The sequence below is a fragment of the Coptis chinensis genome, chromosome 4 (assembly GCF_015680905.1).
Source record: "Coptis chinensis isolate HL-2020 chromosome 4, ASM1568090v1, whole genome shotgun sequence".
Classification (NCBI taxonomy): domain Eukaryota; kingdom Viridiplantae; phylum Streptophyta; class Magnoliopsida; order Ranunculales; family Ranunculaceae; genus Coptis; species Coptis chinensis.
The window spans coordinates 993,074-1,005,654 of record NC_141459.1 but is presented as its reverse complement, the minus strand read 5'-3'; the positions used below and the strand labels follow the sequence as shown (position 1 = coordinate 1,005,654).

Genomic DNA, 12,581 nt, shown 5'->3' with positions numbered 1-12,581 from the left:
GTACATCTCAACCTAGTTACTCTCTATCCCAAATGACTTCAACTTGGAGGTCACACCAAGGAAGTCACTTACCCAAAACTTTGGTAGTTATATATCACAACAAACTCAATAGAGCATTAAATACTACTACTTAATCCATAAACAATCAATAACAAGTAATAAATATGAAAGTAAATGCAAAGAGACACAAAATTTAAGGTGGTTTGGTAAATGTTATCTACATCCACACAAGAACCAAGTTTCCTTTATAGTAAAGATTTGAGAGCTTACAAGAGTTAACTAGAATTAAAAACAAACAACCTCACTCAAACCCTAACTTAATAGAGCTCCCACAATTCTCTTGAAAATGAATCTCTCAAAGTTGTCTCAATCCTAACCCTAAGTTTTTTTATATGGGTGGGGAGAAGATTTCATGAGAAAAATGGGCTTGGGTTGAATTTCGACAAATTATCAAAATTTCAATACATTTCGTCAAGGCAGTCTTGATCGGTAACCAAGTCTCATATGTGCTTCTCAAATTCGGTATCTCCCTACCATTCATAAACAAGTTTCATGTTCATTTTAGAAAGTCGGTATCTAAATACCGAAAATGTGTGGAGGACTCGGTACTTGGATGCTGAACAAAAGTGAGAGTTCCAACAATTCATTGCCGATCATACTTCTCCAACTTGGTACTTCACTACCATCCAAACTTGAGCCTTGATACAACTGTACCATCCACATAATATTTAGTGAAATTTGAAATTTGAATATGTTGGTGGAAGTGTTAACATTAAATTGTGATCTTACATAATATTTAGTGAATTTTGACACTACAAATAGATGAATAAATTTGATCGGGAATGGGAAATGGTCATAAATGGCAGACACGATTTCTTTCGAGGGTCAATAAAGAAAAAGAATCCCACTATAAAGGTGTGGATTTGTATCTACAACCTGATGTTAAGGTTGATAGGGAATGGTGCACTCTTTTTTTGGGATAAGAGTTGCGTACGTATCAAGTTTCTTGGGTCAACTTGAATCAAGCCTTACGTAGTTCATCTCTCTCTACTTATAGATGTTTGAGCTGACCTTCTTTATTTGCTCTAGGTCATTATAAAGTGTAGATCCATATTTTGTGCTATCTTGATGATTTGTCATTACTTCTATTGTTACAAAGTAAATATCTCCTTCATTGGTGTGTTGAGTAAGCTTCAAGATCGTGGTAGACCATTTGCTTCCATATATGGCTGTGTTTGATATTTGAGACGACATGAGTCTGGGTCGTTATTTACATCCTGGTGGCATGGTATGACTTGGTGATGTACGAGCTATGAAGATACAACCTGGTGTGTGGACACGTATGCTGTAGTGATATGTTTGAGAATGGAAGGTACTTACACAGCCCCATTTATTCTTCACAGGCTGTTTGACTCATTAAAATGAGACGGTTTGAAAAGAATAAAGTTGAAACAGTGAACACGTGTCGCATAGCTGGTGGGCTTTTGAAAATTGAGAATTTTGGAAATTATGCAGGAAAAAGGGATTTCTGATTCATGGACCCAAGTTGCGGCGGATTTGTGGGCGAGGTAAGTTGGTTATGATTGTATTTTGTTGAGGAATGCAAAACGTTTTGGCTTTTTCGAGGTTTGTGCAGCTGAAGGGTCTGGCGGTCTTTCATTTCTTCATTCTATCAACACAAAGGAAGAAAAAAAAGAGAGAAAGAAAAACCAAAAACTTTCCAACTTTTCGTCTTCAGGTGCGTCTCTTTTGATCTAAAAAAATTGATCTTTTTGTTTTCCTTTTTGTTTTTGTCATGTCGATTACTAGTGATAGTTTGAGTGGAGAAGTTGTCTTGGATCAGTGGAGAGAGAGAACTGTGAATGATGGAGATGGTGGTGTTAGGGCGCGTAGTGGAGGTGAGACATCATCGTCTTTCTCATTGGAGACGATGACTAAGGAGGCGGTATCTAGGTCGGTGTTTGATAATTTTGGGGATTTGAGAAGGGAGTTTGGGATTAAGAGTCCCGATCTGATGATATACGACCTAAGTGGTGAGAAGAATATTTTTGGTTCAGACTATGTTCCTTGATATGGTAGGGTTGTAATTATGTATGGCCAACTGAAGGCAAGATTGAAGTTGCCGTTCTCACATCTAACCTTAGACATTCTGAACTATTGTGGAAAGGCACCTTTGCAATTTGTGGGTAATAGTTGGAGGGTGTTTCATGTTTTGGATCTGTTGAGATAAAGGGGTTACAATATTTGTTTGTCTAACGTGTTAGAGCATTTTACTGTGAAAATATCTTCTGCTATGAACTTTGGTTTACAAGTGATGAGGGGTAAATCATTGTTGATTGTTGGTGTGAGTAAGGAGAAATAGTGGCGTAGGCCTCTGTTGATTGTGGGGAGTTATTGTCCTCCTGGATGTGAGTTGGAGAATCGTTGTGTGATGACTGATGGTAGGTCGTTATCTGTGTGGGTCATTTTCATGTGTAGGTCGCTTACTTGTGTGGGTCGTTTGTTTTGGTTATGAGTTGATATGATTACGTGCTGACATTTGTTTGTTTTGTAGAGGTCGTAATTTATGGTCGGACTTCTACGGGGGCTATTGAAGAGTTTACGAGGATGAGTTAGGAAGAAAAAGCGTCCTTGTTGGAGGAGGTTGCATATTACTTCAAAAGACGAGGTGATGCGAAGATAAACTTGAAGAAGGTTGAGCAGAAGAAGAGGGCTCGCTGGCTGATTTGTGTTGACTCTGATTCGGATTCAGCTACTGAAATAGGGAGAGATGAAGGGTCAACTGCTAGGGGGAGGAGCTCAAAAGGTGGTAGTGTTGGGGGAGTTGGTGATGCTCTCACTCCCTTTTGTAGGCCTTAGTTGAAGAGGCGAGCTGAGGTCGGTGAGCCTGAGAAGGCTAAGAGGACCCGAACTAAGTATGAAGAACGACCTGTTATGGTGGAAGGTCGTCCTTCATCAGGTCGGGCTCCTTTGAAGAGAATGAACCTTAAAGAGCTGGCGGTGGATGTTGGGGTGGCTGATGCTAGGGGCAAGAAGACGGCTAGTGACACTGAGCCAACTGCCCAAAAATACAAAGGGTCTGGGAGTGCGGGCCAATATGATAAGACTAGTGAGTCTGACGTTCTGGATATAACAGTCATCTACTACGACCCAGTGAGTAGGTTGACACAGCTGGTGAAGAATAGGGACTATAGTTTCAAGTCTTCACTAGTTGCGAATGGGTTGCTGGAGAGTATTGCCCTAAATGGAGATAGGCATCAGTTGAAGACTGGGAAAGATTTGGAGGCGAATCTGAAAGACATGGATCGCTCGATTTGTTTTGTAAGTGTCCATCTGATCTGAGTTTTTGTTTTGTACTTTAAGTTATTGTTTTTTTACTTATTTTGTTGGTTTGTCAGGTTATGGCTATGTATAGGAAGTTGAGAGAGATGACAACTATCTCTGATCTGTACAAGAAGGAGCTGGAGGTTGCCAAGGAGGCTTATGACAAGTTATTGGTTGTGCAAGAGGTTGAACAGGCTGAAGTGGTGGGGCTGAGGGCTTAGGTGGGGCTTTGGTTAGGAAGGTGGCCTTATTGCAGCCATCTCTTGATGCTTCGAGGGTGGAGGTAGCACATTGGATTGTTGAGAGCAAACAATCGCAGCCATTCTTTGAACGAGCTCATAATGAATATAACGACCTGGTCGATTTGGTAGAGAGTGGTGATGCCTATGTTCTGGTGGATGATTACATGGAACTAGAACATAAGTACAAAACCCTCAACAGGTTTGTTGAAAGTAGAGCTACAATAGTAACTATAGAAAGTATTGTTGTAGATGCTAATAGATGATCTAATCTACCAACCGACCGGTCTTTGCTCTCCAAATTTGCTTTCAAACCCCATGAAGATGCTACCACTGAAGTGCTTAATGTAAGTGGTGATCCGGCTAGTGGCTCTGTTGGTGAAGAGGGCTGCCAACTGGATCCCTTGAATGTGGAGAATTTGCCTCGTGTCAACTGATTATGTTCTTTTGTAATTTGATTGATGATGGATGAAAGTTTTTGAACTATATTTGCTTTTGTTGTTAATACTGATAACTTCTATATTTGATGGGGATGCTGAGGTCGTTTTCTAAGATAACTTGGGGGCCTCTAGTATCTAACCGAATTTGTAGTAAGTAAAAATATTTAAATTACTTACTTGTTTTGAAATGAGATTGCCTATGAATTTTGTATGAATGTGATTGTTTCTCCTGCTTTTTGTTTTGTTATTTGACGAGTTGTGCTGTATAATAGTAGACTCGACGACTTGTCGTACTTTGGTAGATTGTCTGATGCTTGTAGGTCGTAAGTGTTTGTGTACGACCTGATAGAGATGTCGTAGTTGGCACCTAGGTTTCTTCGTGTCCTTAGGTGTGTGTATTGATTGAGTGAACTTAACCCTTTCAAAGGCCTTAAGTTGATTTGTGGTCTTTTTGGGGGTACCTTTGGATTGTATTTGATTGATAATTAGCATTTGCATGACAATTATAGTTGAATTGTTCTTAATCTTGGTGTTGGTGTTAAGTTAATTTGCAGTCCTTTTGGGAGACCATGGATTGAATTTGATTGATAATTAACATTTGCATGTCAATTATAGTTGAATCGTTCTTAACCCTAGTGTTGGTGTTAAGTTGATTTGTGGTCCTTTTGGTGTTAAGTTGATTTGCGGTAGACACGATTTCTTTCGAGGGTCGATGGAAAAGAAGAATCCCAATGTAGAGGTGTGGATTTGTATCTATGACCTGATGTTAAGGTTGATAAGGAATGGTTGCACTCTTTCTTGGGATAAGACTTGTATACGTATCAAGTTTCTTGGGTCAACTTGAATCAAGCCTTATGTAGTTCATCTCTCTACTTAATAGATGTTTGAGCTGACCTTCTTTATTTGTTCAAAGCCATTATCAAGTGTAGATCCATATTTTGTGATATCTTGATGATTCGTTATTATTTCTGTTGTTACAAAGTAAATGTCTCCTTCATTAGTGCATTGACTGAGTTTTAGGATCACGGTAGATCATTTGCTTCCATATATGGCTATGTTTGATATTTGAGACGACCTGAAAATGGGTCGTTGTTTACGTCCTGGTGCAGTGGCAGAGCTAGGGGGGCCAGGGTACGCCCTGGCTCACCCTCAACTTTCCTGAAAAAAAATATATATGGTATCAGTCGAACCAAAAAAAAACTCTAGAAACCCAAACAAAAGAAACCCCTCACTCACTCCACTTCTCCTCCCTAACTTCCTCATTATTTTTCTACTAAAAGATTTCTACTCTTTTTACTTCTTGTGGAGTAACTAGGTAAGACTCACATTATTTAATTTCTTGTCTTCTTTTTTATCTTTTTGTACTGATTTCTAGACCATATTATTTAATGGCAACTCTTACTTAATTTCTTGTTGTGAATTCACTAAATACTTAGGTTTGCAACTGTAAGGGCAATTTGTCGGTTGTCTATTCTGGTTAATTAGGTTCATTTCTGGTTGTATTTAGAAGTTTTTTTAGGGGAGTTAATGTGTTCTAGTTTTAATTATGGTTGTCATTATTGCGACTGCCGACTAAAACTTGAGGTGTGTTTAATTAAATGGTAGATTTTACTTTTTTTAGTCAATAGAGGTTGTGTTAGGGACTTAGGGATGAGTTTTTATGGCAGATGCAAGATCCCATATTGGTATTCCTTGTGAAGATTGAAGATGTTCCAATCCATGCTAGGGTGTTGGAAAATAATGACGGTAAATAGGTCCTTATGTGGATATGATGACTTTTGGTCAAAGGTTGTGGAAATGAACTTGTTACTCGTTAGTGAAGCTGGTAAACTCCGTATGTGATCTTGGTTAATAGAACGTTTGGTAGTTGTTTCTGTAAGTGTTTAAAAAGGAATTTGCACCGTGATCTTGTTTTACTAGTGCTTTCATTATATATTTGTTTAGTGGTGGGTTTTAAAATGTGAAAATGCTCCTATTGAGATCTTTTACTCTCGCAACAATGCTCTGTTTGCCAGTCTCCGTCTCAAGTTTCTGTAGAAGGTTGCATATCTTAGCGTTGGCATTTACCCGTTCACTTCAATATTCCACGTTGTCTAGTTGTTTTTGCTTTCTACCGGATCTTGTCCTTTTCTCTAGACATTGCATTTTAGAGACTCTTGATCCAGTGTTCCTATTGTATCGTTTTATAAGATATTTGATGTTCGAAATATATTTGTTTTGTGGTTGGGTTAAGTATGAATTATTAGTTAAAAGAAATTAGTTATTATTATTATTTTTTGTATGTTTGGTTGTTTGGGTGGCTCACCCTCACTCAAATTCCTGACTCCGCCACTATCCTGGTGGCGTGATATGACCTGATGATATACGAGCTATGAAGATACGACCTGGTGTGTGAACATGTGTGCTGTAGTAATATGTTTGAGAACGGAAAGTACTTATACCCACTTTGGGGCAAACACACTAATTCTTCATTTATGGTGGGACATCATTAGTTGTTCTCCCCAATTTATTACAGTTAAAGAAGAGAAATGCCACTCTTTTTCTACAGTTAATTTTTTCATTAGGCAAATACTTTATTAGAAAACGTGATTTTTGTGGCAAAAAGTATAGAATCTAGATATTGCGAATTATACGGGGGAATCACTAGAAGAACAAAATAATAACGCTTCCATCACTTATTGCATGGCTTAGTCATTTGAATTGATGGGTATACACAAGCTTCCTGTACATTGTTTTGAATCTCAACCACAATTTCACTAAATTAAAAAGAGGTATTTCTTAACACCTAACTAATTTTCCCCAAATAAATTTTCGTGATGATTTGGTTTTTGGGATAAGATCTAATTCATTATTTGCCACTGCCATATGTATTATTACATGAAAATGGCAGGGACGGAGTCAGGAATCTCGGTTGGGGGACAAGATATATGAGGAGCAGTAATACACTATCCTAAAAAAATTTGGAGGGGCGAAACCTTATAGTTTTATGACGTCGATTGTAGTGTAATTTTTTGGTTTTTCAAAATGTTTTGTGGGGGGATTGCCCTTTCCGCTCCCTGTCTCCATCCTTGGGTATCGGGTTATAATTTTCGATTACCGACTGTGTCATTGTGTTGTGGATTAATAACAATGGACACTTCCGAAATCTCACTTAGCTGATTTGGAGTACACCGAAAAAAAAAAGAGTACACCAACATGGCAACCCCTCAAGTGGGGTTCTGCCGTTCTGGAGCATATGGCTAAAATAAAAGTTTTTCCCCTGAGTTTTGCTAGTTAAATGGCCGAGCAGAAAAGGAAAAATGAAGATTTACGCCACCCACAAAACATGCTATAGAATGCAGCAATGTAATACATAACGATATCTACCCGTATTTCATGGTACCAAATACCAAACACCGATAATTTGAACGATCACAATGTATCCAATTTTTATGGCCATTAGTTATGTGTCAATATTGTCAAAACTATCGTCTTTTTCCTAAAGCAATTTATTTTTGTCCAAGATGATTTTTCGTTCTATACCCACAAGGGGGAGACTTGATTTTTTAGGCGACATGCCGACATATTGCCCTAGACAATCGAGGTTGGATCCTAATATGAGCGCATTAATAGATTAGGCATATATATTATATATATTTTTTCTGAGGCATGTTTAATTGTCTCTCCACACCCTCCAAACCACCCAACTCTGCATGCATGAAACCCACAAACGCCTAAGACATCAGCAAAGAGCACTAAACCGAATTCCAATTCGGTGGTCAATTAATTCGAACTTTAATCTCCACTCAACAATACAACGAAACAAAAAGAAAACAATATTTGAATCTTTTTCTTTGAGTCTATCAATGTGTCATCATAAAAATGATACTTCTTGCTTGGAAAATGGGTGTTTTTTTGGTAATGGATAAGGCCATAAGGGAATCTGTCAAGTGCAACTGTGTAAGTGCCTTCGACATGTTGAAGTGCTATATGGAAATGTTTTTTTTTCTTTTTATATGTTTTTCTTTCTTTGCTTGTATATAAGAAGGGCACTTCACAACTTCATTGGTACTCTCACTCATCGATCAATAACTTCTTTTGAGAGCGTACGTGTTCTAGAAAAACTAAATGGGAGACCAGCAGGGTACATGTACTCATCTTATTGCAACTTTCAGTAAGGCAAAGCCTTACTTGCTTATGGTTGCCCTCCAGTGTGGCTATGCTGGGATGTACATAGTTACCATGCTCTGCCTAAAGCGTGGTCTAAGTCACTACGTTCTTGTTGTCTATCGGCATGCAGCCGCAACAATTGCTGTCGCTCCCTTTGCTTTGATCTTCGACAGGTCCATCTATATATATATATATGATCTTATTGGTAATCCAAATTAAGATATTCATACAAGTATTAGGCATCATATATTAAACTCATTTTCATGTCTCTTTTGCAGAAAAATTAGGCCCAAATTGACAATCTCCATCTTCATCAAGATAATGGCGTTAGGTTTCATAGAGTATGCTCTCAAACACACACGTACTTTCTTAGGAAAATGATAGTCATACCTAAGCTCATTTTTAGTGAACGTATGAACCATACACATGTTGTGAATTTGCGAATATATGAGGACGTGAATTTGTAGTCAAACAAAAAATTGAACTGTGAGACCAAGGTTTATTACCTATATACATTAATTAAGGCGTTCGGTAAAGAAGTGGTGCACTTGATTGTGTAATGGTGACTAGGGAAAGTTCCTCGAGTGGAGGAGTTTGAGGCGAATCTCGCTAATGTTGATAACCTGCGGCCCTGGCGCCCTGCCCCACTGGGTTACTTTGGGCAGAACCACAGAAGATAGTAATTGGCGACCTTGGGCTTAAGCATAAATTTAGAAAAAAAAAACGCTCAAATGAGTGGGCTTAGCCTGGGATAACTGATTATTTTTTTACTTAGCCTGGGAGAAATGATGATCCACCCGTCGCTTGAGGCCTAGACCACCAACCGTTAGTACTGCAGGGGTTTCATCAGGAATTTATGATAATCATTGAGTTTTGATTTGCACTTTATGTAATCATGTAAATGGCATAATTACTACATCAATGTGGTCTTACATATTTGTTTGTGATTTAGGCCAGTTATTGATCAGAACTTGTACTACGTGGGGATGAAGTATACTTCAGCAACCTTTGCCTCTGCTATGTTTAATGTACTACCTGCAATTACCTTCATTATGGCTATCATTTTTAGGTAAATGATTCATCTCTTACTTTTTACTTTCCTGCAGGTGATAGACTGATAGTAAACGGAAAAAGGCATTTCTATAATCATGATTATTCTGTGACTGGGTCATCTAATGCCCCCAAGCTATTGCAAGTTACTGGGCAGCTAATTCAGCGAGCTATGCGTGATGTCAAGTCTTTTTAGATATCTTTAGCAAAATAAAAAAAGTCATTTTAGATATAGATATGCCATATATATGGGACGAGTTCTGGGTACTATTAGTCAGCCTTACAGTCCACAGGAATGTTAATTTGGGCCCCATTTCTGTGCTGAACTCGAACTTTTTTTATACGGGAAACCAAGTTCATGATCTTGCTATTTCCTAGTTGGCTAGTTTGAAGTATTAAGAGTATAAGACCATGGGTCTGGATCGGCCTTGCATATGTATGTACCCTAGAGGTGCCTGATATTTAAGTCAGGACTGCCAATAGAAAGCCCTTGTATTTTCAATGGCACAGCACAATTTATTCAGTAAAATTTGGAAAATAGACAAGTCTGAAAAGCTGTCAAAAAAAGGGTTTGGTGCCAGCAATTTGTACATTTTCCAATTGCTACAGTGTAATCCAATGTAAACTAAAATTTCGCCCCTGATCAGCTGATCTGGACTCTAGAGATCAATAGCTTTCCTAGTGAACATGCTCAAGTATGTGCATATTTCATTGGAAGGGGGCTCCACGTGATATAGGCCTTAAAAATGTTAAAATAGACAATAACGTTATATGGTTGAATGCTGTAACAATTTGCATAATGCATGGCAACAAGAAGAAAAGTCTTACTTCATCTTATATATTTGAGTTAAATAATACTGAAATTGATGTATACTGGTGATTGGATTTATATCAGGTTAGAGAAAGTAAAAATTAAGAGTATACATAGCCAAGCTAAGATTGTAGGGACTATCGTCACTCTGGGTGGAGCCATGCTCATGACATTGTATAAAGGCCCTATTATTGACATGGTGTGGTCGAGAAGCTCAGCGCATAGTGGAACCAGCAGCATTTCCACAACTCAAAATTGGGTTGTCGGGACGCTAATGCTCCTTGGCAGTTGTACTGGCTGGTCTGGTTTCTTCATATTGCAAGTAAGAGTTTTGTTTTAGCCATAGGGTACAAGCCGTTGGACTGCAAACCAACTTATATTCGTGTGGTAGAAAAACATGGACATTTTATTGCAATCGAACAGCTTGATCCCTTTGCCCATACGTTGAATTTTTACATTAAAAAGTATACTCTTGCATACTAATATATCGTGTTCTGTACGCGTTTGTGTGTTCAGTCGATCACCTTAAAGGAATACCCAGCCGAGCTCTCTTTGACCTCGTTGATAGTCTTCTTGGGTATGATACAAGGCGCAGCTGTTGCACTCGTGATGGAACGTGACTTCAGTGCTTGGGTCATTGGTTTCGACTCAAGACTTCTAGCTCCTGTTTATTCTGTAAGTTCCAGTTCCTCCTAAAGTCCTTTTTTAAAAAAAAAAAAAAGGGAATCCTCCTAAAACATCAGAATCATGCTTATTAATCTTATGTTCATTTCGGTCCTAACGAGTTGCAAAATACCAAATATAACGACAATTTTTGTAGTATATTAAACTGTTATTGAATGTGTTTGTAGGGAATTGTCTGTTCTGCAATTGCATACTATGTGCAAGGAGTTGTGATGAAAGTTAGAGGCCCCGTTTTTGTTACTGCATTCAACCCTCTGTGTATGATTGTTGTTGCGGCTTTGGGGTCATTGATACTAGCAGAGCAGCTACACTTGGGAAGGTAACACAAACACTCTAAAGGAGATAATTAAACAAAGGAACTGCGCTATGTGAATGAAGGGTTGAACAAATAAGCATTGCAGCTTGGACCCCTCATTGGCATACTATGTAATTGGACCCTTTGAGTCAATTGCTCTTTTTTCACAATTACATTAATGTGCTTTCATGTGGTATGATCATTTTTCTTTTGGATTCCAGTGTTCTTGGAGCAATCGTCATAGTTGTTGGCCTTTATTCAGTCATCTGGGGTAAAAGTAAAGATCAGATTGGATCATCAACATTGACCAACGGGAAAGAGAGTTACCCTGAATTACCAATTGCAGTGAAAGATGCCAACAAAACCAGTATCACGATGACCGTCATCGATCATGACAGCACCTACGACGGAACTATCAAGTCCGATATTCCTACAAGCATACTCGTAGCACCTAAATAGTAAGGACTTCACGTACAAGCATTCTCTATCAAAGTTGTAATGGTTCAATCTTAATGTCAAATATCGTAAAAGTAATTGTGTAATTTTTTTCCCTAAACTTTCAAGCTGTACTGCGGCGTTTATTGTAAAACAAATGTGAATCATCAAGGTATTAGACTATTAGTAATTTAGTATGGGTTCAAGTATTCGACAATAAGAAACCCAACTGAAACACGAAGATAATTGAGCAACATAAAATCGTTGAAAAATATTAATCTTTGATGTCATACGAGATTAAACAGGTTCATGTTCATTGCACGTTGCATATAAGACTTTTTCATGAACTAACGCTCCTCTCTATCTTTCAGGCTTTCATTACTAGTGTCCGGGCCTCCAGCCCAATTATTTTGGCCCTGGTTATTATGTTGTATGCGCACATGATATTGGCTAAGCCCCACACCCTAAACAAATCCCCATAGTCCATTAGGGCTGTCAATGGGCTGGTCTAGGCCTGTTGTCCGATTGAATCCAAACCGATAAGATAGGGACTTGGCACTTAAAGTTAAATGGTGTCCGATAAGACTATTGGGCCAGTTATGGACATACTGAAAACTAAAAAGTTTTTTTTTAAGTTTTAAATTAAAACTACTTATTAAATTTGCATTTGCACCCATTTTGCATTGTTCCCACTAAACCCATTTATTGGTGTTTTAGTTATGCAAATAAGTTGCACTCATGTGCACCGTATAAATAGGTTAGAAGGTTTTTGCAATTTCTCTTTTCTCTCTCTCTCTTAGCTTTTTTTGGTAACTTCCTCCTCTTTTGTAGTCGCCACCGAAGAAAAAAAAAAAATTAGTGATTTTTATCTCAGTTTCTCCTCTCTTCTATCTATGAAGATTTAAACCAACTCAAATCAACTAATTTTGTTGAATCTCTGTCGAAATTAGATAAAACATTGAAGAAAAAAAATATTTTAGGTAGTTTTTATGGATGAGATCTGAAAATAAACTATTCAGTATTTAAAGATTTGTTTTAATCTTAAAGTGTGTATTTAGAATTTGGAATTATGGAGAGAAAATCATCTGGTTATTTAGTTATGTATTTGTGAAGAAGATGAAAAAAATATAAGGCACTTTTGCAATACTCTAACC

General features: G+C 38.0%; 1 protein-coding gene across 2 annotated transcripts; it reads left to right on the top strand.

The window, feature by feature from the left end:
* The first annotated feature begins 8,049 nt into the window (after nucleotides 1-8,049).
* LOC147501013 (WAT1-related protein At1g44800-like) lies at nucleotides 8,050-11,621 on the top strand. Of its 2 annotated transcripts, XM_086606047.1 has the most exons (7): nucleotides 8,052-8,325; nucleotides 8,431-8,493; nucleotides 9,105-9,221; nucleotides 10,098-10,335; nucleotides 10,530-10,688; nucleotides 10,865-11,016; nucleotides 11,214-11,621. In XM_086606047.1, exons 1-7 carry the CDS (start codon nucleotides 8,111-8,113, stop codon nucleotides 11,449-11,451), a joined length of 1,182 nt encoding a protein of 393 aa, XP_086462173.1. In that variant the 5' UTR covers nucleotides 8,052-8,110; the 3' UTR covers nucleotides 11,452-11,621. The 2 variants fall into 2 exon arrangements, with proteins under 2 accessions (XP_086462174.1, XP_086462173.1); XM_086606048.1 differs by lacking the exon at nucleotides 8,431-8,493 and having other exon boundaries at nucleotides 8,050-8,325.
* Nucleotides 11,622-12,581: the final 960 nt, after the last annotated feature.